The 26809-nt window shown below is 39.4% G+C and overlaps 2 protein-coding genes across 3 annotated transcripts in view; one reads left to right on the forward strand and one right to left on the reverse strand.

The window, feature by feature from the left end:
* Positions 1 to 6888, reverse strand: part of SH3YL1 (SH3 and SYLF domain containing 1) — a 52188-nt gene extending 45300 nt beyond the window's left edge. The window contains exon 1 of the mRNA XM_086460472.1: positions 6294 to 6888. Within this exon, the coding sequence (XP_086316598.1) occupies positions 6294 to 6888 (595 nt within the window). The remainder of the gene's footprint in view (positions 1 to 6293) is intronic.
* Positions 6889 to 7042: 154 nt separating this feature from the next.
* Positions 7043 to 26204, forward strand: ACP1 (acid phosphatase 1). Of its 2 annotated transcripts, none has more exons than XM_086461536.1 (6): positions 7043 to 7100; positions 16245 to 16318; positions 16424 to 16537; positions 21260 to 21321; positions 23432 to 23537; positions 24435 to 26204. In XM_086461536.1, exons 1-6 carry the CDS (start codon positions 7058 to 7060, stop codon positions 24510 to 24512), a joined length of 477 nt encoding a protein of 158 aa, XP_086317662.1. In that variant the 5' UTR covers positions 7043 to 7057; the 3' UTR covers positions 24513 to 26204. The 2 variants fall into 2 exon arrangements, with proteins under 2 accessions (XP_086317662.1, XP_086317663.1); XM_086461537.1 differs by lacking the exon at positions 16424 to 16537 and adding an exon at positions 16593 to 16706.
* Positions 26205 to 26809: the final 605 nt, after the last annotated feature.

A 26809-nucleotide genomic window follows, 5' to 3' on the forward strand; every position in this document is an offset into this window, starting at 1 on the left:
CAAAGCCTCACATGCAGGTTTCATACATATGTTGCCCATGTACGTATGAGCTTTGAAATCTTTGGTGGAAGGCAGTTTTGGTTTCTTTTTGGTTAAAAAAAGAAGAAAAAATGATGGCAAATACATTCTACGAGCCTCCGACAATAACTTGGTCTTTACTTTCACTTTACTAAAAAGTTCAGAAACAACAACAGTACACACTAACGTAGAGCTGATTTGCAAATACCCATGGTTATAGCAGCAACGTCAATGCCAAAAAGCTTTTAGGAACAAAGAACATTCAAAATTATGGTTAAGAACATTCATAAACACGAGAACTAGCATAATCAAGAAAGTTAAAGAACATTTAATGGGAAAGAGAAACCTGAAAAGCAAGACAGTGCAGTGTTGGAAAAGAGTCTAAACAAGAGATTTTAATTCAGCATTACAATTAAGAAGATAAATGTAATTTTGGTTTCACAAATGTGTAACATTGTGGTACTGTGGTAGCCAGCCCCAGCCTCAGGATTCATCTGGTACTTTGAATTCCTAGAACAACGTGCAAGACGTGCATCGTAAGCATTTTGCCTAACCCAAGAAAACCTGAAGTGATATAGAGCAGTGGATGACAGCAGCAGAGTATGTTAAATGTCTCCATCAGTCTCCCTTCATTTACTACTTCCAACACTTGAAGTCAGTGGTAGACAGCAAAGCAGCCAGGTCAATCAAATGTCAAGAAAAGACCAGTGGAGTCAAAGGAAATAGCGGCAGAAGTTGAAAAGGATACTTGTGGAAAAGGATGGAATAAAATAAAGGCAATAACCACCCCGTTTAGTTGAAACCCAGCAGACTTCTGTTGTCAGAGCCTGAGCTCCTTACTTCTGGTTTTGGAGCCAACAGCAACAAGCAGATATTGTTTCTTTGAGACTCCAAGCAGCAGGAAAGCCGAAAGCCTCAGAACACGCATGTTCATCGCCCTGCTGGAAAGCACAAATGGTACAGTAAAAAGGAGTCTAGGAAAGCAGCAGCAGGGAATGAGAAAGTAGTGATTGATGACACAGAGGTTCATGCCAATTGTCTATGTTGTACAATTCTGCCACAGGCACCTGGAGAACAGCAAAGGAGACAGCAGACGACAGAAACTATATTGGTGCAAGGCAACGGAAGCAAAGCTGAAAAGGAGAAAACGGGGTCTCTCTGTACAGTGAAGCCTTACACTAACCTCATGTACTTGTACCATGCTCCTCATCACTTGGATTCCTGAAATTTTACCAACTTTCATGCAGTACTGTCCCTCAACAAGCTTGGCGTGAGTACACAGTGTTATGTCAGAGATGGTAAGAGTTATGGCAGGGTACAAATACTATAGCAGGAACTACATGGCGTTGCAGAGCAGCAGCTTAGCTGTACTGAAAGGCTCTAATGTGTGCTTTCACAACCCTAAAGGTTTTTGTACTGTGAATTAACGTACCTACCCTTTCCTCCTTCCCCACCCTGGATAACAGTAAGTTTACTGGATGGTACTGCATTAAGCTGGTGCTGGTAGTGGTGGGGGAAAAAGAACAGAGCAGAAAGGTCCGCAGAACCTGCATCCTCAAGCATACAGAAAACAGTTTTCTGAAGTATTTTAAGGTTTACCTACGACGGATGGTAATATATAAACAATCAAGACTTTTCTTCCCAAACACTGCATTGGAAGGAAGCGAAATGTGCTTAAAAATAAAGCTGAAAATTAAAAAGCCCCCACTCTTATCCATGTTAAAACCAGCCTATTTTATCTTGTTGCACCTGTAATAACCTGTTAAAGTTAGCTGTTGAGGACAGCCTGTGCACAGGAAAAACCTCATGAACATACTAAAGTTACAACTACATTCCGCCTTCAAGAACTCAAATATGAAAAAGGTATGTCACATAACAGAAGACCTTCTCTAGAAGGAAAATAGCCCATCAATTATATTTCTCAAAGAAGTGATTCTCATGGACATTTCTATCACTACATAAAGCTAAGATATTTACAGTATTTTGAAGATTTTTTTTAACTGAATTGGGGAGAAGGCTGTAAGAAGAAACAATTCTTGAATTTATGAATCTTACATTTCCAAAATTATACATATATATTTTTATATATTTAAATCACAGTAATTAGAGGGGCAAAAAATGTCAAATGCCTTTTTAAAGATTAATACTTCTGAAAACCTGTATGGAATCTTGCACTCCATCTGTATGCTTATTCCAAGACAGTTAAGAAGTCAGACAGCAACGGCAAGAAACAGTCATCTACATTAGGATTTTGGTATGCAAATACACAGTATGAAGTCAATCCAATACCTACAGAATCACAAGTCTTTATTCAAAGAAGAACAACTTCAAACACAGAAGCCTTTCCACTGACAGAAATGAAGTAGTGGAGATAGAGAGCAGATTTCTTCCTTTGTCGTCGCCTCTGTAAGCCCCTGGGTTTGTTTTGTTTTGTTTTCTGGTTGTTTGGGGTTTTTTGGGGTGGGGGGTGGTGGTGATGTGTGTTTGTTTGTTTTTAAAATATATTACTGTGAGTTACAAAAATCAAAATACCTCTGAAGGTAACTCAAAGGAAGCCAGCACTATTGGAAGCATGTAACCGTGGTACCTCCAAACCTGGAAAGGTAAACTGTCTCACCCCCAACCTGCACTTGTACTACTTCTACTATTAGCCAGTATTCCAAGGCAAATTGCTCTTTGCAACCTTTATAAGTACCTAACTCTGGTTTAGGCTTTCTGCTATGACTTTTTTAAAGAAGAAAACTTCTCCTTCCTGATCACGTTTTCAGGCTGTTGCCCTCTAAGCACAGGGATTTTGTAAACTGAAGCTTACAGAGATACAAACTGAGATGATGTTAGTCAATGACCTTTCTGAAAGCAAAGTACAATTTATTTGAAATGCAGTAATTAGATAAAATAACACATCCAAAAATAAGTTTAGCCTCTGCACTGGCTATCTGAATAAATTAAATTGTATGAAATGTGATAAAAGTATTTATGGCTGTTAGCTATGTCAGGGTGAATATTGTGATGTATCGCGTCCAAAAGCATACAAGGTTTTTGGTCAGCTGCTAGTGTTGACAAGCTACCTTTTCAGATTTTGCTACCAATTACGTATGCACTTCTAGGCCATGGGAGCTCAGCATTTTTCATATGGAATATGCATTTTGTTAATGCTAAAAAAACCCCACAACATACAAAAAACCCCATGCCCACCGTTTAATTGTGTGCGTATTTTGTATTACTTTTCTCAACAAAGAGGGAAGGACTTAACTAATCCAAGCACAAAGTCTATCACTTAGTAACTTAGACTTATGAGTCCTCAATCCCATTTTGACTTAACTACTTCCTTGAGAAAAGTCAAGGAATTTGAAAAAAAAAAAAAAACAGTAACACACAGAGCTACCCATATTATCAAAAGCATTTGATGAGCTGGGTTCCCTGTAGTTTTTGTACTTGAAGTCAGCTTGCAGGAAATTCTAATTAGAGACGCTGAATTTCCTCTCATCTCCTAGAAGGATGAACTTTCTGATGAGAGCTGGAATACACAAGGGTAAAATGATACTGACATAGCTGAACAACCTATTTTAAAGAAAAGTGTGTTCCCTTTGTATATGCAAGATGTTTCAACAAGGTGATGCCGGAACTGTGGCATGTGAAGACAGTCGCTAACTGCCTGAGGCACAGCTGAATCAGAGGATTTGTTGCAAAAAGCACATCAGACATCTGTTCAACTGCACAGGACGCAGAGCTGTGGAACACCTGCAGATAAAATTCTTCAAAAATCCTTGTAACTTTTAGCAATTACAAGAACGCTAAAATCCCGAGTCCACAGTTCTACAACTGAGTTGTAACCTTTGCACTAGGAGAGAGGATAAACACAAGGGGCATGGGGAAGAAATCACTCACTTTGTACGAAGATAGTCAGAAAACAGCATTTTTAAGAACACAGAGACAGTAGCATACTCTACAACAAGCACCAAAGGCAGAGTTACCCTGGGGGTGGTCTGAGTCTAACTCTTTCATGAGTTTGTACTATGAGAATTGTAGGCTTTTTGCTCAAAACATGCCACCACACCTATCCAACCTGCCACCCAAGCCCTGGGAAACTGTCTACCTTCAACCCTTTTAGCAAGTCTTTCATATACACTTATTGTAATATGTTTGATGTGTAAACAGCTGGTACCAAAGGGGTTGGGTGCTGCCCACCAAGCAAGATAAGTAGCACTACCGAAGCTAAGTCAGAGCTAGGAATTCAGTTCTGCCTGTCTCTCATGTTAATACAAGAGTTGGTATGGTATGTGAAATTTAGACATAGGGTTAAGGGGAAAGTCCTAAAGGGGATCCCACCACTGGCTTAATCATGAAGAATATAAATATACTTCAAGGCAATTCAAGCAGGTAAACAAGTACATGAACTTTTGCACAAGAAAAGCTTTAACAAAAAAAAAAAAAGCTGTGCTTTTCAGAAGAAAATCCTAAAACCCATCTTGTTTATCTTCTCACTGATGAGAGAAGCATAGACAGACCAAAAATGTAACAGACTACAATCCCAATCTGCACTACACAAAAGCCCCATATGCTACAATAATAACACACATGAAAAAATATTTGTGTGCCTTAACAAAATACAGACTCCAGCTATTTCCTGCAGAAGATATTTAACATCTCAATCAGTAAAGCTGTCACTTATCATCCTGACCCTTTCATTTCTTCATTTCATAGATGTGCCAGTTCCCTATGTGCATGCATCAAATCTAAGTTACTAATTCGCACAATGAATTAATTTCTACAGTTAATCACATGAGAAACATTTCTTCAAACTGAAAGGAATGAACATTTTAAAAAAAAAAGAAGTGCTTGATATTTATTAATCAAAAGTTTGAAGAGCCCTAGTTCTACCTCAGCTTTCAGATTGTCTTATCCACAACAGCATTTCTCTTCTGCTAAGTCATATAGCCTATTCTTCATCACAGCCTTACATTACAGGCTCTTTTACAATGAAATAATGGATGTTTTAAAAGAATCCCAAAATATACATAAATTATCACATGAGAAATGATAAGTCTTTATGTTGAGAAAGCATGATACAAGACACAGAACAACAGTGAATTCTGTTACAGTGCATTTCAGAGGTATGAAGTTGACATTAACTGAAGAAGGAAGAGACTATGACTCTCTTCCACTACTGAGGGCTGAGAATGTAGAACAACACTTAAGATAACGATCCTCCCCCCCCCCCCCGCTCTGCTCCCAAAGACACAGAAATGAGAAATACTTCGTCTCTCTCGAAGTTAGTCCTAGGCATGTACCCACATGTAACATACCCACGTACCAACACCAGATTTATACGAACTCCAATGGTCTTTCAAGGCACTCGTTTCTATGTACAGCCTCACTTTCCCCTGACCTAAGAACACATAGAAAGGTGGTGGTGGGGAATCTGCTTCCTATATTGACACCTCAAGGCACTCGATAGAAGGCAGGAATAAAGGCACTTGACGCTGCTCAGGTTATATAACATGGCAGAGCTACAAGAATGACACAACCGACTCATCTCGCCTTTCTCTCCTCTGCCGAGGCCACATCTGATAACAGAGCAGTGCCATGGCCCCTTCTGGCCCCACCACCTTGCGCTCCTGACACCTGCGAGCAGACCTGTGAGACAGCAGAGTGCCGCAGTGCGCGAGGGGAATGCTGCATAGAGAATCAATGTTTCTCATTACCAATCATTTCCACTGCAAAGTAAAATAAATAAATATATTAAAATGCAGTTGCACAACTGCATTTGCAAAAAACAAGTGATGTATGCCTGTCAGCATATGAAGTTGCATAAAAGGAAGTGTGCTATTTGTTCCATTCCACAGAAAGTATGCTATATCAGGTTTTCAGGTTATGATGGTCAATTAGTCATCACTTTCATTTGAAAGTCACAGATCTGGCACAAAATTTAGGATCTGGCATTTTTATTTAGCGTCCAAACGGCTGCATTTTCACTGAAAAACAAGGCAAACAAGTTTTAAAAGCAGCAAAGGAATCCAGGCCTGGCCACACCCTGCCATCGCGGCCAGCACAACAGAACCCAGCCAGGTACACGGGATGGCCCAACAGATGAAGCCAGATTAAAAAAAAATGCTCCAGCTTTTCTGGAAAATGAAGAGCAAGTGTGCTTAACTTCATCGCCAGCCTACGAGGCCATCACCGTATTCGACGCTTCTTAAATTTCTACTTGGAGGATGCGCCACATGCTGCAACACCGGGCAAGAAGGAAAATTAATGGGAAAACTGCGCGTTACTGGCCGTGTGAGAGCCCGTCTGCTCAACTTGCGCCTGACCAGCCCCCCGCAGCCGGGACCCACGGGGCAGCAACCCCCGCGGCCCGCCAAGGGCCGACCGACCTGCACCCTCCTGGGCGCCTTCTGCAGCCCCACGGAAGGCGGGCGCCTTCTTCTCCCCCCCCCCCCCCCCCCCCCCCCCCCGCGCCATGCCCGCCCCAGCGGCTCGGCGGACAGACGGCCGGCCGCCCACCCGGGAGAAGCAGGCGGCGGCGGCGGGCAGGACGGCGCAGGCCACCGCCTCAGCGGGGGAAGCCCCGGCGGCAGTCGAGGAGGGCGGGAGCCCTCCGCCGCGGTTCCCCCGCTGAGGAGCCCGGCTACCCCCCGCGGGAATACTCACTCCTGCCGGGGTGCCCTCGCCTCGCCTCGCCTCACTACGCTTCTCACCGCCGCCGCCGCACTGGGCCGCGCCGGGGCGGCCCCGCCAAGCCGCGCACCTGCCGCAGGTGAGGCGGGCGGGGCCGAGGTGGCCACCAACCGCCTGCCGCCCCGCGCGCGCGTGCGGCGCCGCCCCGGCCCGTCTCCTACCCCCGCACCCCCCCCCCCCCCAGTGCATACACTTGTGCTTGGCAGAGTTTCACAGTTCGCCCCCTTTTTTTTTTTTTTTAATTCAAACAGGCAAAAAATGTAGCCGGCTGTAACGGCCGGTGCCGTAAAGCGAGGCGCAGGCGGCGCGACAGCCGGGAAGGTCCCCTATCCGGGTGGCTGGCTGGGCCCTAGCGAAGATGGCGGCGGGGGAGGCGAAGTCGGTGCTCTTCGTGTGCCTGGGTGAGCGGGGCGAGGGGAGAGGCGGGTCTCCCCCTGTCCTGTTCCCGCAGCTCCTCGGTCAGGGGCTCCGGGCGGAGGTGTAGGCAGCGCCGTGGAGCGGGGGCCGCGGCTGGGGGAGCCGCAGGCGTCCGCCCGCGAGAGTCTTGCGGGTGCGTGCCTTCTCGGGGAGGGCCGGCGGAGCAGCCGAGCAGGGGGGCAGAGAGCGGTGTCCGTCTCCTTCCCGGCTGACTCTGTGACAGGCCGGAGGAGGCAGCGAGAAATACCGTGGAGCCTAGTCCTGAGAGAGGCGGAGGTTGTGCGTGGGGAAGAGCGGCGCCCGGGCACGCCTAAACCGGGTGGGCGCTGCGTTAGCTCCTGCTGCTGGGGAGCCCCTCTGAGCGGCGGGTGCGAACGGCTTCGTGAGGGGCCGCTCGGCTCGTGGGGCGGCAAGGAGCCGCCAGGCACTGACTGTGTCCCCGCGCCCCTGCCTGCAGCCGTGCCTCGGGGGGGCGGTTTGCAGTTCTGAGCACCTGGCGTTAGCGAGGGAGAGAAAGCGGTGACTGAATCTGATGGAGCAGTCTCTAAAAAGAGGGAAAGCGTGTTAGGACTTGAGTAAGAAAAAGAACTTGGTGGAGGTGATGTTGATCTATGAAATTATGGCTATCATGAAAAGGAGTGAAAAGAATGAGACTTTTTTTGAAGGGCTGCCTAAATGAAGAACTAGGAAACTTTGGGGTTTTAAGATATTTTATGTTTTTAAGTTGTGAATCTCATGTCCCAAGAAATCGTAGAAAACGTGTAAGAAAGGGTTTGGATGCTGTCCTGAAGCTTAAGATAATGGATAACTGCTAAGATGATCTTCGTGTGTTCACAACCAACAAACTGCTAACCTGACCACGTGGATTACCGAGACATGCCCCGTTTCGTACGTGCTTTCTCTAGACTTCTGCTTCTGCTCCCTTTTGGGTCTGACAAGCTAGATGGGTCTTGGCTCTGATCTAGGAGGGCTTTTAACGTTATCTGCTTCCTAGCCCTTATAATCTTACCTATGCGCTGAGAGTTGATCGCTGTGAATCCGTGGCATCTTGCCAGTTTTGTTACAAAACCGTTGGTTAACAGGGTGGATTTTTTTTGCTATCTGCTTTTCTGTTGTAATAGGAGAAATTCAGATTAATTGAATAGCAGATTAAGAGTTTAGTTTTGTGAAATATGTTTTGATGTTTACCTTAGAGTAAAATCAGCCCCTAATAATAATGGGAAAACATTCTTTAGTAAGGAATTATCAGTTGCTGTATGTTTGAAGCCAGTGGCTTAGATAAACATTTTTTTATAAAAACATGCAGTTAATATGCATCCTTCTTTCCAAGCACTATGTTCCAAAGGCAGTAGTAATCTTCATGAAATGATTCATACGTATGGGCCTGTAAGCCCACGATGGTGACTTGCACTGTAACAAGTTCCTAATTCAGTTGAGTCTCTGAGGAACTGTTATTAGTGGAAAATAATACAGTAATTTAGGTGTGGTGTGAAATTAATATTAAGCTTGAGGAAAGAGCAAGTCAGGACTGATGTTAATGGGACATATTTTTTCAAACAAATTTTGTAAAAGTTTCCTCTGCTATGTTACAGGGTTATAAAAAAATAACCATAACAGTATGTGGTGTGTGACATAAAATCTAATAGAGATAAGCGCTTCTTTTTTCCAGTCAAATATGTACTCTTTTACGTTAAGTTTTGATGGCAACTTGTTTCTTCATTTAATTTTGCTTACTCTTTTTTTTGTTAGGCTTGAAGAGTAAGACTTAAGCCTTAATAGATTTTATTTTTTTTTCCCCTCTAAATTTTTTTAGAAGTAATACCTGTGGGTATTGCTGAAAAGAGTACTAAACAGATTTTTTTGAGCTGCATTTATCTGTAGTATTCTGTGCTGGTTAATGAAGCACATGAATTCTGAAGTTTGCCACATTCAGTGAGAGCTCATCCCAGGAAGTACAAGCTTTCATAAAAAACTACATTTTCTTTCTACATTATTTTGAAAGAAACATATTACTGAAATATCTGTTGGCTGTGTTCTTTGTAACGAGATAAGCAGATATTCATTACACAACAAAATACAATCTAGTTAATGTGCATAACTACGTTAATGATAAAGGTTCCTCATCACTGATAAACAGATGAAGCACCCAGCAACATAAGTAATTACAGTACATGAAAAGGCAACAGGAAAGATTTTTTTTTTTTTTTTTTTTAGTTTCAGGCAAAGAAATAATTAAAAGTGGAGGTGAAACAAAATGCAGTTTCTTCTTTTCGTACTTATGTAGCTCATCTAATTAATGGTTGAGCTCTAGAAATGAGCTTAATATGATGCTGTGTTACGTAAGTCAGGCTTTTCTCTCTGATGACTTGTCCACTGTAACATAACAAGCTGCATGGGCATCATGGACCAGGCGGTGGCTCACTGTTCTCCATGTGTGGAGGAACAGTTGTAAGACAGGTGAACAGTAAGCAAAGTGGTTTTGGCTGGATCCTCAGAAAGTTGATGCTTGTTGTGAACCACTGAGTTGTGAGTATTGACATCAGAGATCTAGATGGCATAAAATAATTTCTAAAATGACAGTTAATTTATTGGGTATGAGGAGATTAGGTTATAGTTACAGAAAGATTTGAGTTTCCTAGGTCAGTTGTCAGAGTCCATTTTGTGTCTTTAGATAAATCCAATTGGAGTTGTGGTGAATAGAGTTAAATCCGGTTTGCAACTGGTCACAAATGGTGTTCCCCAGGGCTCAGTGTTGGGGCTGGTTTTGTTTAATATATTTATCAGTCATCTAGATGAGGGGATTAAATTCTCCCTCAGTAAGTTTGCAGATGTTACTGAAAGACCACCAAAGCTGGGTGGGAGTGTTGGTCTGCTCGAGGGTAGGGAGGCTCTACAGGGGGACCTGGACAGGCTGGATCAATGGGCTGAGGCCAATGCTATGAGGTTTAACAAGACCAAGTGCTGGGTCCTGCACTTGGGTCACAACAACCCCATGCAGCGCTACAGGCTTGGGGAGGAGTGGCTGGAAAGCTGCCCGGCAGAAAAGGACCTGGGGGTGCTGGTTGACAGCCGGCTGAACATGAGCCAGCAGTGTGGCCAGGTGGCCAAGAAGGCCAACAGCATCCCGGCCTGTATCAGAAATGGTGTGGCCAGCAGGAGCAGGGACGTGATCGTGCCCCTGTACTCGGCACTGGTGAGGCCGCACCTCGAATACTGTGTGCAGTTTTGGGTGCCTCACATCCAGAAAGACATTGAGGTGCTGGAGCATGTCCAGAGAAGGGCAACAAAACTGGTGAAGGGTCTGGAGAACAGGTCTTATGAGGAGCAGCTGAGGGAACTGGGGTTGTTTGGTCTGGAGAAGAGGAGGCTGAGGGGAGACCTTATCTCTCTCTACAACTACCTGAGAGGAGGTTGTAGTGAGGTGGGTGTTGGTCTCTTCTGCCAAGTAACAAGTGATAGAACAAGAGGAAATGGCCTCAAGTTGCGCCAGGGGAGATTTAGACTGGTTGTTAGGAAAAATTTCGTTACTGAAAGAGCAGTCAAACATTGGAACAGGCTGCCCAGGGAGGTAGTGGAGTCATCGTCCCTGGAGGTGTTCAAAAGATGTGTTGATGTGGTGCTTAGGGACATGGTTTAGTGATGGGCTTGGCAGTGCTAGGTTAACGGTTGGACTTGATGATCTTAAAGGTCTTTTCCAACCAAAATGATTCTATGATATAGCCAAATATAAGGTTTCATGGGACAAAATGCCATTTACAGCTGCAGAATGGGAAAGCAATAGGTTGGATAAGACATTAAAGAAGTCATGGAAATCAGCTGCTGTAATGAGGGTGCTTAGCAAGCTGATAAAAAGAAATAATGCCATTTTTTTGGGTTGAGAAGAGAATGTTAGAGAAATGTAAGGAAAATACCTTTCTTCTGTGCAGCATTGGTAAGACAGCAGGGAGAATACAATGCCTTCCTTGGTCTATGTTTCAGAATGATGCAGAAGTACTAGAGAGTTGAAAGCATGGGTGTCAAAGCAATCTTGGAATTGGAAAATAAGATTAAGATGTATGCTTAAAAAATTTAAGAGTCTGATTGTTGTGAGTAGGTGCTTATATGTTGAAAACTTATTTTTAGTGGGGAGCATTTAGGTTGCTGAGAAAAGCATAATACTCCAGTATTTGATAACTCAGTATAATTAATCTTGCTGCAGGAAAAGATTTTTAAAATGTGGATACTTGGCGAATTAGCTGATGGTTTGACTACCATGAATCCTGGCAAGCCATATTGCTATTGACCTTGATTAGGTTGACTAAGCCTTGATTGGTTAGGGACTTTGAAACCTAGTGCTCTTGTAAACATCCACATTTAGCGTTCTTGAGCCAAAAATTGAGTTCTGCTTAGAGATATATACACAGACACACACATATGCTAATATTCAACTTCTGTGAGAAATCCCATTGTGTGTTGGTATTTGGGGGGTTGTGTGGAAGTTGGATGATGTCATTTGGGTAGCTGTGTACTTAGGTGTTTCAGATGAAGAGTGCAAGTATTTAATAAAATTGACTGTGAGTGGGAAAGGCAGGGAATCTGGACTAAAATCAGAGCCTTCAGTGGTTCCTTACAAAGCTACCTGAATGCCAAGTGTGACAACACAGGCTTAACTGGAAAGAACTAGGACTTATGATGACATTCAGACAGGAATTTGAGTACAGAATGGAGTAGAGCAAGTAGTAAGTTTTAAACACTTGCTTATGAAGGGGACCTGATGGATGATGCCAGTGATACTGGGAAGCATTATTACAGTCACTCAGATGAACTGACCGTGTGTGGAAAGGGGAGTTAAAAGCAGGTTTTTAAATGTGAGAGGATGAAAGGTAGTAAAACTTTGGTTACAAACAACAGACAGAAGAACTAAAGAAGAAGAGAAAAGCATTTGTTTGCATTTGGGGTAAGTCTGAAAGACTTAGAGAGGTGAATAAGGAACAATGAAGCTACAAAACAATTGAGAGAATAGATTATTAGATTAACAGAACCATTTATGCTATGGACCTGAGCATAAAATGGATTAAAGTTGTCTTTTCTGTCAGTAGAAGCAATGCTTCCATTTGAGTATGAGAACGGGTTGAAGATTAATGCAGAGACTGCAGTAAGAACAAAAAATTAGGCATTGGCTTGGATAACTGTCAGTGGAATCCTTATTCCGAGAAAATGAGTGAGAAAGTATGACTTTATAAAAGTGATCAACAGATGTTTCCAGTACTGATCCTGTGGTTGGCATTTCAGTCTCTTATCCTTGAATCATCATATTTGGAGATGATGTAGAATTTATTTCAATGGGCAGATTGTCTGGATACCATGGGTACTAGTTTTCTATGATTTAAAATGTCACTAAAACTTAGAGATTGAAGTTTTAAAAATGGAGAAGGAGAAGATTCAGAGAACTTTAATACTGTTATCTTTTACATAAAAAAGAGCATGATCAGATCAGTCAGAAATACAACAAAGGAGAAAGGAACTCCAGAGGAGGATAGGTAGTAAAGATAAGGTGTAGATAACATTTAAGGAAAATGTGGTTCAAATGCAAGGAGGAAGTTAATCTTCCTATGAATCTTCATGAGATTTCCCCCTTCATTCCCCAATTATGGCTGTCAATCCCCAGCTTAGGAAGTACTGTGCATCTGTGAGGGACCTCAACAAAGCCTGGAAAGACAGATGAGATGTAAAACTGGATATGAAATGAATAGAAGTTATAGCGGGAAAGGGATGATGACTGGAAAACAAGGATTGAAGTTTGCATGTGTCAGTGAGATAAGATAGGGTTTTATGTTAATGATGAATGAATGATAGCAGTTGCAAGGAGTAGCGTTGGTGAGGATGGAAATAATATTGCAGAGTATGTGGAGAAAAGAGCTGCTATTAAGTCAGTTCTGGGATTCTGTCCATAGTCCCCAAGAATAGATTAGAGTGGTGACTGCAGTTCTGTAATAGTGTTAGTACCTCCGGTAGTATCTGGAATGTGTCATCACGGAAGACAGTAATTTTTAAGTCACAAACTAGGTTATGTGTTTGTTTCAAAAACAATGTTAAGTTCAGTTTCTAGTTACTGTTAGGACTGGTAATTAATATATTTAATCAATCAGTGATCATGGTGTCATTCACGATTATATTGTGTGATATCATCAAAGATGATATTTATGGCATTTAAGTAGTGAGCAGGTTTTACGAGAGTGAAAATTTGGAACAAGTCATTCAATCCAGGTAAAGCAGAAGGTTAAACAAATAGAAAAAGCCATTCATGATTTATTTCAGAAGTTCCACTTTGAAATACTGGGAACTAGTTAATGAATTAGTAGGACCAATCATTGTTTATTACTGAAATTTTGAGTGTAGTAATGAAGCTTACTGTTCATGCAGAGTTGCATGGGATCATTGATTACAGAGGAAAAATATTGCACAGAAAGAAGTGGACGGCTGGTGTAATGGAAACAGAATTTAATAGTTTAGAAAGAAGACTTAAAGGTCACCTGGTTGAAGCAACAGAGAAAGAGAGGGACTGGACAACTTAGAAGTAGGTGATTATGATTGCAGATGTGATACTCTTGAAGGAGTCAAATGTGATTGTAGAAGTGTTCTCAAGTTCTTTTCAAATGAACTGAGTAAATATTTCAGACAGACTTTTTTTTTTTTTCTTTCTGAAAGAAACTGGTAAAGACTTTTCCTGCAGTGTTGTCTGTGGTTTTATTTGTTAGTATTCAAGAAAAATAAATTCAAATTAGAACAAGTGCAGAGTTGACTTGTTTGGAGTGATTAGATAAAGGTCAGTTAATTTCATGAGGAGACTGAGAGCTTGGTTTGTTTAGTTTAGCACAGCTATGCGTGACAAGGGTGCTGTATCTGTTGAAGAAAAGAAAGGTTATTAAGATACAGAGTGATGTTAACCAAGATCAGATGAGCATAAACATCCAAGGAAGAAATAGTAAGTGGGAATTGGAAGATTTTGGACTACCACAGGCAGTGAGTATCTGGAATACCCTTTTAAGATAGGTGGTGCTTTTTAAGAGAGAGCTTGATGCTCTCTTAATAGAGAAGTGATCCTGTATATGCCTGCAATGTCAAAGGATTTGGCTTGTTGATTAGGAAGGTTCTGTTCTGACGTATGCTAAATATTACTTTGTTCTCTTTGTTTCCTATTAAACTTATATTGTTTAATGCTTAACACTCAATTAAAGAAGTGAGTTTTTTTGAATTTATTATCATATTCTTTAACATTTCTGTAATTAGTAAGTACTAACTTGTTTTCTCATTTACTTGCTAAATAAACCCAACTTTTTCCTGCTTTATTTTCCTTCCAAGACCAATTTAGTTTCTCTGCTTGGAATAAACTAGTTTGAACAAAGGAAATAGTGTGCTTTCTCCTGGAAGAAGATCTAGTGCCATCAAAATTCTCACTTAATGTTTCAGCAAGATCAGTTTCTCAATGGTTAGCCTGTTCTTTTTGCCCAGTTAGTGATTTGATGTTCTCTTCAATTTTGACAGCAAATTTGTATTGCTTCAGTGGATCACTTGCTGCTTTGTGTTTTTTTTTATAGTTGGCATGACTGCTAGCAAGTTATTAAATGCCCAGGTCATAGCAACTTCTTTCTCTTTAGTGGTGAAGTATCTACCTGCATACTTTGTTTGAAGATACAGGCATGAAAATGAGGCTAAATGCCCGATTTGAAAATTTCTTTTTGCTGCTGGAACTCTAGCTTTGTTCATGGGTATTTCATTTTTTTTTTTTTTTTTTCTGTTTGGAATTTAGAAAGAATTTAATCAGCAGTAGAACAGTGGTTTATTTAAAGGTATAGAAATGAGTGTTGCCATCAGTGATATTTTATATTTACCTGCTCAAAAGTCAGAGATGAGCAAAGTCATACATTCTCTTTTGACAGAAAGTGAAGATTTGTTTGTATGATTTATTGTGCATCTGTGTGACATATCAAATTATGAATATCCATCTAGTTACTGAGAATTTCTGAATTAGAAAGGGTTAAACTGGTAGTAGAATAGACTTTTTATTGTTGAGGTATTTAGTTCTTTTTCAAAGAATACGTATTTTTGCATGCATGTTTAAAAGCTCTGCCTTAGATGGTTAACTTGATTACAGCTTCAGCAGTGGAGTAAAAATGCTGTTGTAGGTCCATTATTTCTGGTATTTACCAGGGCACTATTTTGTTGTTGAAATAAGTTCTTATTGAAAATAAGGTCAGATCAAGGGGCTAGTGCAATTGGAGGCTGTTGGAAGGGAAGGCTGGTTACGTATTTATATAATTGAGTACCTTCACTGTTTGTGGCTGGTAGATAGCACTTCAGCTCTGCCATCAGATACGTTTTATTCCTAGTCCTGCATATTTTGGACAAAAAAAAAATTGTTAAATTTATTTTTCTGAAGTAGTTTCAGAGCTTCGGTAATTGATTTCTTTTGGGGGATTTTGGAATGGGTATCTGGAAGCTGCTCTTGATGAGGTCCAGTTTCACCTGCAGTGACTTCAGTTCAGTGGTCAGGAGCATTTCTACTGCAGGTTGTTTGGCCATTTCACTGTGTTGGTTCTGCAGTGGTGGAGGCTGTGTTTTGGAATTAGCCAAAAGCTTTCGTTAACAGGTAGGTAGTAGTGTAAATACTTCAGGCAAATATTAATGATTCTCCAGTAAAGCATCAGTTGAAATTTGCCAGTGTGTGGGGAGATTTGAAGATAAAGATGATTTGCTGCCATTTAAATTCCATAATTTTGCCTGGTCTTCTGTGATCACTCTTCTTTTTATGCAGCCCAGGATGCGATTGGCTTTCCGGTCTGCAAGTGCACGCTGCCAGCTCATGTCCAATTTTTCACCCACCAGTACCCCCAAGTCCTTCTCGGCAGGGGTGCTCTCAATCCCTTCGTCCCACGGTCTGTATTGATACTGGATGTTGCCTGAACCCAGATGCAGGACTCTGGGTTTCCACCCTTGCAGAATCTCATGGGTTATAATAACACAAGCAATCTGCATTCAACCTAAGTAAATAAAAATCTTTAAACTCGTCTGTGCTGATAAATCCACACAATTATTGATTTTTTGGTTTTAATCATCTGAAATTTCACTTTAATCTCCTCTTTCTATAGGAAACATTTGTCGCTCTCCGATAGCTGAAGCAGTTTTTAGAAAACTTGTAGCTGATGAAAAAGTTGAAAATAAGGTAAGTTATTTCTGTTCCTGCAGAAGACATAAGTCTCGTAGCCAGTTAGTGGAAATATAAGCAGTGAGAAAGGAAACATAAAAATATAAATTTGTTTTTCTGTAGTGGAGGATAGACAGTGCAGCGACATCTACGTATGAAATAGGAAGCCCTCCTGACTATCGAGGACAGTCTTGCATGAAGAAGCATGGCATTACCATGAATCATATTGCCAGGCAGGTACTGTACTTTAATTTTCTTTAAATGTGTGTATGTATTTGTTTTGTTGTTACAGTGGATGACAGACAGCGCTGCTGTTTCAGACTGGAACGTGGGGCGCTCCCCAGATGCAAGGGCTTTAAGCTGTCTAAGAAATCATGGCATTGAGACAGCACATAAAGCACGGCAGGTAGAAGAGAGTATATTTTCTTTCTCGTTTATACCCATGCTTTGTTTAGCCCTAACCATTACAGTCGCAGAAGTCATTTGTCCAATGCATGGTTAAGCATCAAGTAATAAGTACTTACGTGCAGTTTTTGAAAGGACTCCAAAATGGCCTGACTCTTCTAGTTGAGGTTAGTGAGCTTCTTGTTGTTAAGCGTCATTGGAAGTATAACTAGGAAGCATTGGAGCAGTTTCTGCATTATTAAAAACAATCCTGCCTTCAAATGTTTAGTATTTGGGGCATTTTTCTGAAACATTTTCTAATACTTTTAAAAAATGGACTTACACTAGTAATCTGTGATGCTTCTTTCAGCAAGAATTGTATTTTTATTTGGTGGGTCCAGAAAGAAGTAAATACTTGTTCACCCATCACAAAAAGCTTCTGGTCTTGCACGAAGATCTTTTACAAAAATTTAGTGCTAAATTAGAACAAAGGCACTCAAACCCAAGATTGGTGGTAACTTCAGAGGAAGACTTACCCTTGAAGCATTCTTAAGTCAAAGATGGGTTTGTCACTTAGTAAAACCTTCTAAGTGTTACCAGAACTCATCTCAGTTTTCGTTAACAAAAGGGACGCGTATTTTCATGCTGCATTCCAGAGAGATCGGAAGTAAATGTGTTTGCTTCTATTTAAATCATTCAGACAAATAAATGCACATAACTTACTTCAGTTAACTATTCTCTGGATATAAGATACTCCTTTAGGGCTTGACCTTTACTTAGCTTGAGTTCATGCCGCTAGTTCTTGTACTGACAAAAAGATCAAGTAGTCTTGTTATTATCTTCCATTTATGTTCCCTTCAGAATTTTACTAGACCTTCCTGAGGTCATATTTACTGTCTTCACTTTCAAAGACTACATGTTTAGTTTTTTAACTTTTAAAAATAAATTCCCTCAATTAGTCAGTTGCCCTCTGCTGACCTCTCCTGATGCTAATCTCCGTTATATAATAAGACAAACCGGATTGAGCACAACATCATTGCAGATTCTCAATGTTTTACTATTAGAATAATTACTAGAAAAAGTCTGTTGTGATCTTTTCCTGTTACAAGTTGTGGATTTACTATTTGTCAGTGCTTACAAACAGCAGTATTTATCACTATACAAGCTAAATGGTACTGAAACTAATCAGTCAGTGTTTCAGTCACAGTAATGTAACATGTTTGTATTCTTAAAAAAAAAGCCTTGGAAACTTGAGAACTGTTCTTGGGTATTAGTAGAGTGGTTTATGAGCTGTTAAATTAAAGCAAAGCATCCAAAACCAGTTGATCCTCTGCCTTGAAACCAATCTATATATCCTCCTTTGGCAGAGAGGGAGTGAAAACACTTCAATGAAGACATTTGCTTATACGTTCTGGCAAATGAAGAGATTTTTAAAGCAGAAGAGCCTAAAATGTTACATATGCAGGGAGAGAAAACTAAGAAGAATGAGACAATAAAATGAAAGACAATTCATGAATGAACAGGATGAAAATTTGTCTAAAACATCCCAGTACAAGCAGTTTCTTTTATAAAGAAAATTTTCAAACAGCTGAACTACAGGTAACTGCTGATTTTGCACTATGCTAAGTGTGTACCTCCAACGTATTTTGTTTCAAACTTCTGTCAAATGGTCTTTGCCGATTCTCTAAACTGTGGACCTGATATGGTCCTGTAGTAGTTCTAGAAAGAGAGGGACTCAACAGTATAGAATGGGACTTTTCAGAGCAGTCAGGTTGGTACAAATGGAATTATATTTGTTTCACTATTAGAGACAAACCCAAGGATAGAATTTTGTGTGTGACTTGTTTCAGAACAGATTAAGAAAGATTTAATACAGAAGCTGCAGAAATAGAGGAGGGATTTATCTTCTGTTGCCTTCAAAATACTGTCATAAGATGACTACCTCATGCAATTATCCTCTTCACTCCTGTGGAAAACTGCTACCCAGCCAGTGAAAGGCACTTTCTTTCATGTAATTTTGTGCATAATTATGATAATCATGGATTGTATCTTTTTTTAATTCCAAACTGACCTAAATGCTACAAGAATGATTTATGTAAGAGAACGTTAAATTGGTAACATCCTACCATCGTATACAGTGATCATTTAAGTGAATTTGAAGTAAAAAGTGAAGTATAAAAATAAATGTATGTATTTATATATCAAATAAAGAGTTTGTTAACATTGTACTTGATGGTAGGTTGCTGTATGTTTATGCACCCGTTGAAATTCTCGAAGCTCTTAGTTTTCATGCACAAAACAGATAGGTATTAATCAGTTTCACTTCTATTTGTGCTGAGGCCAAAATTGATTTCTGTATGACTCATACCATGCATTTGCTTTAAATATGAAATTGAGATTAGAGGAAGGTTGTGTTAAACACTGTTTCACAATTTGATAAATTTGAGGACTACTGCCTCTCTTCGGTTTTTAGACAGAGAACAGGAGCTTTCTCTTCTGTAAACGAAGGGAAATGTTTAACAAATAAATTGGAATGATGATGTCTTTCTCCAGTGATGGTCTTTAATAATGGTTATAAAGATTTTTTTTTAAGGTAAAGTTATTGTTGTCTGTGTAGTTCCATCCAAAGTGGACTACTTGAGCTCGCCACTACTTTTCTCAAAATGTACATAAACTTTTATGTCCTCGTTTTCTTCGCCCAAAATATTAGTTTTCATAGTTTTGAGGAATATCGTCAGTTCACTGGAGTTTGCTCAATTAAGCTTTTTGTATCTGATGTTACTGTAAGGATTAAGAGCACAAGCCAAACTTTAATCCTGGTTTTAGGGCTGCATTTGCAACTGTGTTAGTGCTGGTTCATAGGGTAGTAACTGCCAAGTTGTCAAGTATACAGAGAGTGTGGGAAGTGTGGCAGGTGTGGTTTTCCTTTTCACTATTTTTTATTTTATTCTTACTTCTGTCTGTACTACAAAGAAATCTATGTCCACGTATTTTCATAGCAGCCCGCGTTTAGCTGTGTAGAGCAATCGGAACCAGCTTGTAGAGGTACTGCTTAGAGTTGCCAGGAAAACAGAGCTATTTCCACTGCAAAAATATTTTCATAGGTCAAAGGCACTACATGAACACTGCAAATATTTTTACAGTGAAAATAAACAAGTCTGCATTAGTTTTCACCATTAACCCTTTCTTTTCAAATGCTACACGTGCCCCACCCCCCTTCTGTTCTTCTTGTGTGGAGTGTTTAATTTGTGACTTTAGTCTGGCAATAATTTCTGTAGGTCTTTTCTTACTCCATGTTATGGGAGCTTAATCAGTATCTATTTGCTCTTTGCACAAAAAATAAGTGGGTTTTTTTTCTCATCTAAAACTTTTTTTAATATGTAAATAATTTTTACAAGTTAAAACTCTTACAGGATCATGTGTTTTGCCTTTTTGTCTGTTCACGTGCTTACTCACTTCTCTATCCCATCCTTCCCAGAGACACCTGCCAGAAGAACCTGTACCTAACAAACTTTCCAAGTTTCTTGGTTATGATACTTCACATAGGACTATGTGTGAAATGCAGTCTTAATGTGAACTTATTATAGCTTTTATTCCATTTATTCATCCTCATTTACGGGCACTTGGTTCAGATATCTTATACTAGCATACTGTGCATTGTGGGCTTGGTCTGGGAAAATTTTACCCTAAGCTAAGGCTTAAATGTAAACTAAAATCCAGTTATACTGGTAAAAATCTATTATTCCAATACAGATAACATTAGTACTGAAGTTAGTGGTTTATCTGCAGTGTTTGTATCTGACTCTGAACTCAGTAGTTAATATCATGTTTAGGAGTCAGTCAGCTACAGGGAAGAAAAAGACCAGATGGTAAGATGGTAGGAAGATGTACAAGAGATCCTAGAGTTTTTCACATCATACCATAAATTTTGTGAACTTACATGGCCTAAAATACTGTGAATTCATTTGTTTTGAAGAGATTGTAACTCATACCATCATACTTCAGCTTCGAATTTCACTTGGTATCTTTTTCTGTGTAGTGACCAATTTCTAGAGTGGAAGTATTGTAACCAGTTCCAGGTTACTTACATTTTTGTTTTCCTATCAAGAAAGTAGCTTGTCTACATTTTTATTGCATGGTTTCCACGACTGGAAACCCGCTTTAGTTTTAGTAATTGGAAAGCGTTAGAAATGTCACTTGTAATGATGTTCTAAGTTGATGCATGAGATGTTTAAAAAAAAGAAAAGAAAAAAAAAAAGCAAAAAAAAATCCGCAACAGTATTAGTAAAATAGCTAACTTGTTTTGTTGGGGTTTTTTGGGTTAGTTTTTTGGGTTTTGTTTTTTGTTTTTTTTTTTTTTTTTTGTGGAAAACTTGCAGAAATGGATAAATAATCATGGCAGAGTATATCTAAAATGCCTTTAGTTATTGTAAAAGTTGATGAAGGGTACACAGTTTTATTCCTTCCACCTGTGTCTCTTAATAAATCAGAACTGCAAAATTCTAAAATACTTTTTTCCCCCTTTTTATAAATCAAACACTGTTTGTAGGCTAAAGCACATATTTTTAATTCTAGGTTACTAAAGATGATTTCCAGACCTTTGATTATATACTTTGTATGGATGAGAGCAATCTAAGGTAACGTATGAAGAAATGGAACAAATTCATATGGATTACTTGGAGTGATGTCTCATAAGTCACTTTGAAGACCCGTCACGTTTTACTGCTCAGCTTGTCTAGGGGTTTGGGGGGGTTTTTTGTATGTTTGTGTGAATAATATCCAAATAGGTGGATTCTTCACTTCTAATAAGTTTAGTGAGCTACGACTCAGTGGTTTATTTGTGTGATACTGCCACTTGAGGATTAAGGACATGGAAATTTGGTATATTTTGTGCTATAGATGTGCAGCTGGTGCCTGTATAGTTAAAAAAGAGGACGTACTGTCTTGATAGAAGTGATCTGGTTTTCTAATTGCTTGAGATCTAAAAGACAGTGTGGAAGCTTGGAAGGGATTGAATATGGTGTGGGTAGTTTTTATTTTTGAACAGAAATAGTGTGAGCTCTGAAATAAGTAAGGTTGTTAGCTGGGGGAAATGTTGTTTGTTACTGTTAGCCATGTTCTAATTTAGTGCGTCTTTGAGACAATTTATGCTTTAGAAAGATTTAGTGGAGTAGGTGCCTAGTGTGAAAATTTGGATGTTGTTAGCAAAATTTCTACTTAATTATGTACTTATTGGTGATTGGGGTTAAGAGGCTGAGCTTCAATAAACTACAAGTGTCAAAGTGCTTGTAAGGACTATTACTTGTAAAGTTAGTTTATTAAAAAAAAAAAAGTCCAAGCCAACACAACCATCAACAAAACACAAATAAAACCCTGTTAGTAGCATGTAAAGGCTTTTAGAAGTAGCATCACTTAACTGAAATAAGTTTAATTTTGTTGAATTTTCTAGAATGTGTTGAATGACCTTTCTTGAGCAGCCTGCATGAATGAAGGGTGTATGACACTTGGCTCAATTGCAGCATGTCAGGCAAAGACATGACTAGGCTTACTTCTGTTTTCACTTGAATTCTTCAATGGAAACGTACTTCTGTATTAACAATTTGTATGATACGACCTGTAGAGCAGAAGAAACATCACAACTGAAATAGGTATATTGCTACTGCTACACTTAAGTTCACCTTAAAGTTGCACCTAGTTCAACCATTTTCCTGTGGGAACGCCTATTTGTCGCACTAGGAGGGCAAGCTGGTTCCGGGTGTTGGAGTGCCTGTTGTATCAGAAAAGGAAGATTTGGGACATCCCTTTTCCTTAGTACCAGAGCCACCTGGCCTTCTGTTTGTTAAGTGGTATGCCAAAAGCCTTAAAGGAAATGGTTAAACAATTCTTTAATAATAAAAGGCTAGAGAATTTATTGAAAATCTGTAAATTCAAGCAATAACTTCTTAGTTGATAGAGGAGTCCTCATTTTTCTTTAAGGAAAAACAGTATCCTCATCTCGCTGCTATTTCTAAACGATCTGAAATTAATTTCTTAATAAGAATTAATAAGTGAAATTTAATTTTTTAAAACTGATTATGCTTATGACTGTAGGTAGTTACAGGGGGTTTTGCCTTTTTTTTTTTTTAATGCTGGGTAAGTAAAATGATTAAGAATTTAATATGTTCTGCTGTTTAGTGCTGTTCAGCATTGTGAAAACCATGGTGCTGAGCAGCTTTTAATCTGAAGAAGATGAGAGGTAGATTTTAACTGCATTTGGGATAATGGACGGCCGTTTGTAAGCAGATGGGTGAGATACCATCCCAAACCCAGTATTTTTTATCAGTGGGAGGCAAGGTAGAAGAAAGGTTGTGACAACTGATAAAATGTTACAGTATGTCAGAGGGAAGACAGGTCTTGCTCCCCAGTCTACCGTTTTCTGTTAGAACCGAGTGTGGTAGGACTTCACATGAGCTAAGGGCACTATGGAGAGAACTTGCAGCATACCGAAGTTCTGTTAAGCCGTACACTGAGTGCCTGACTGCACGTTTATGCTCTGAGTTAAGCCTCTGTATGTGTCCTCCATACTCAGTTAAAAAAAATAAAACCTACATAACAAGAAACAAGCGAAAACAAGCAGCAGCATGGGGAGTCCACAGAATTCACTGAGTCCAATCCTGTGTTCTCTAGAAATGGTCATGAGCGTCTTGTGCTGATGCCGAAAAAGTTCTGAAGAAAAACTCATGGGAAAATGTTTATTTTCTTTTTTAGAGATCTAAAAAGGAAAAGTAACCAAGTTAAAGACTGCAAGGCCAAAATTGAACTACTTGGAAGTTATGATCCACAGAAACAACTTATCATTGAAGATCCGTACTATGTATGTGTAAGAAATTCTTTGGGTGGCTTGATTAAACATTGTGTATATCTAGTACATAGTCTTTCCAGATCCCACAGTTGACATGTGACATATAATCTGATGTTATACAAAGCCAAGTGTAAACTTTTTTTTTTTAATGACTTAACAAAACAATATAAATCGCTGGAATAGGAAAGGAAAACATGTCTTTATGCTTATAAAAATTATTTAAATAATGCAGTGCACCTATGTTTTCAATATTGGGTGAAACCCTGGTTGGTCAGCCTCCTTGCAAAGAGGATGTAATCAGGAAGGATAGAGACAGACATGCACAGAGGTGGTCGAAGAAGTTGAATACCAGCTGAGAGCAACCAATTAGATTAAGATCCTTCCATTTAGGAAGGAGAAGTGGATGAAGATGCAGTAGAGTTCTGTAGAATCTTAATACCATGGAAAAAGGTGAATAAGGAATTGCTGTTCATTACTCAAGAAGTAGAGAATATCAAATGGCATTAGTGGGAAGTGGGTTCAAAACAAAAAGAGCCTGTGTTCTTTTTTCTCCACACGGTGCTTCGTTAAACTGTGAAACTCAACATGACAGGTTACTGTGAATGTACAGAAAAAAAAAAGAAAAGGCTTGTAAGGGCTTAAAAAATGAATGGAAAAATATGTGAAGGAAAGTCCATCCGGGACTGTTGAGTACAAAGTCACAGTGTTTGGCTGTGGAAATTCCTGAGCTGCAGGTAGTTCAAATTAGGGAGAAATATGCAAAACCGATCACCAAGTATTTGTACTGTTCGTATTCTTCCCTAATGTCAGTTATTTACCATTACTGACAGTGGGAAACTAGTTTGCAAAATTTTTTTGTGTGAGCCAGTATTCCTGTTCTTACATTCTTTCTCCTGTGTTCTTTTCTAGGGGAATGAAAAGGACTTCGAAACTGTTTACGAGCAGTGTGTTAGATGCTGTAAAGCATTTTTGGAGAAGTCTCATTAATGCTTCATCATTTTATTTCTAAAAGAAAATAATTAGCTTCTCCTGAAATATGTACGATTTACTTAATTGATGTATTTAGATTGTAAAACTATGCCTCAGTAAGTTCGAAACTTTTTCAGTTTAATTTTATATTTTAGCTTTCCTGTCATCTAATTAAGAAAATAAAGAAAAGTGTTAATTGTATTAGATGATCAACCATTTGGTCACATATCAATGTAACAATAAAGTATATAATTCAGAATAAATTTATCTGTAAACTCTTCCAGTGCTTTCTCACAAGCACTGCAAAAGTAACGTCTGTCATCTTTATATGCTACACAAACTAAACTGAGGTCTTCTCATGTGCCCCTAGTGAGTTAATTTAAATCAGCTTTCAGTGGGAGCCTGTGAGATAATAGTTTGTGTGATAACTTCGGCATGTTGTCCCAGTATCATTCGACAGCCTTTGGGCTGAAGCTGTTTCATATTGAGCTAGAAGAACTGCCTGCCTCGACAGACGATGCTCTGTTTGACATTTGCACTACTCAGAGCTTAAGCAGTCAAAACTTCTGTGTGTCATTGAGATCTGGTGAAAATGGGGTTTCGTTTCAGTTTAAATGCTCAGTGGTTCAAAGAAGAAACAATTTTTTGTTCTAGTACACTTTTATACTAAGATTAACTCAGTTCAGAAATAGATTGATGTTAATAGGACTTCTCTGGGTAGTCTTTCTTTGGTCTTGTGGTCAGTTTCCTAGCGTGCTGATACAAGTACATGTAACATAGCATTTACTTTGAGGACAAAACAGGTCATCTTAAAAGCCTAAATGTGAAAGTACATTTTGTATCTCATCGTAGTGAATTACTCAAATCCGTGCAATGTAATCAATGAGAACGTTGCTATAATCCCAGTTCCTATGTGGGTGTTGGACAGTATTTTCAGATTTACTCAAGAGAATGGATAGCCTGTCAGAAGTGTTCTCTGAGAATATAGTTGAACCTGAAGACAGTCCATCTGTAATGTAATACAAAGTTAACAGAAGGCCCGTAATTGGAAAGTTCTGCTCGTGGACAAAAATTTAATGCTTTGTAAAAATCTATACCTTTTTGTCCAAACATTTACCTTTCATTTCAGCCTTGGAAGCGTAAATGTACTGAGATCGGTGATGTAACTGATACTGTGATAATTTTCCTATTTTGAATAATACCAACATTAGTATGAACTAGCATTACCACATTATCTGTAAAACTGGATCTGTAAAACTTGTTTTCTTATTTATTTAGCCTCTGTCTGCCTTACAAAACTAGCAGAGTATGTCACCCACTCTAATGCCTGTATTTGTCACCCACTCCCCTCTCTGGGAGAGGGATGCATTTCGACAAAGGACCCTGTTATTCTTGGGGAGGGAGGAATCCTGTTTTCACTCTGTGTGTACTACAGCCCGCACAATGGGGATTAATTTTCCTGCGACTCTTGCTGTAGAACAGCTGTGTTTGTGTTAGTGAGGTTTCTGTTTTATGCTAAAATTTCAATTGGACATAAAACTTAAGAACCTGCTTACAGAAAGGCAAGTGGTAGGTGAAACGCTTCAGTACAGAAATCGGGATCTTTGTGGGTTACTGCATTATCAATAGTTTTGACTTTTAAAGAACAAGCTAGAAATTTGCAAGTTAATAGCTGTCTCAGGGACAAAGAGCAATATATATATATATATATATATATATAATATTTCAGGTCAGGTCAAGCAGACTCTAGAAAAAAATATTTTCCATTTCTTTTATGAATGCTTTGAGAAAATAAATGAGGGAAAATGATGGGCAGTTAGGGACAAAGCATCTTAAATGTGGTTTTATGCACTAACCTCAGAAGTGGAAGTATTTAGGCATAATCTAATGTTATTCTTTGCCAGAATGACCATTTAAAATATTCCAGTGAAAGTAAAGTAACTCAGAAGATTGAGAATGTGATGGTTTGTGCTTTCGCATTCAGGGCTGAGTAAGAATTGAAGCTATAGTTTCCTATGTATTAAAGTTAAGATTTAAAAATCTTAAGTCTTTCTCTTTGCTGGAGTGACAGAAGTGAGATGAAAGGGCGTGGTTATTTACCTTCACTAGGTTTAGGAATCTTCCTGTAAAGTGATACTGAGTCAAAACTATTTCTGTTAAATTCATTTCAGATTTGAAAAGTTTCAGCCTTGAGGTCCATTTTCAGCAAGTAATCTATTGACTAAACAATTCACTAGCTCTGCTAGGAGGGAAAAGCTGATTGATTGATTTTTATCGTTAGTGGGTTTCTTTCAGAGGAGGGGAAGGAGAGCACC

Source organism: Leptosomus discolor, chromosome 2, assembly GCF_034619465.1.
Source record: "Leptosomus discolor isolate bLepDis1 chromosome 2, bLepDis1.hap2, whole genome shotgun sequence".
Classification (NCBI taxonomy): Eukaryota; Metazoa; Chordata; class Aves; order Leptosomiformes; family Leptosomidae; genus Leptosomus; species Leptosomus discolor.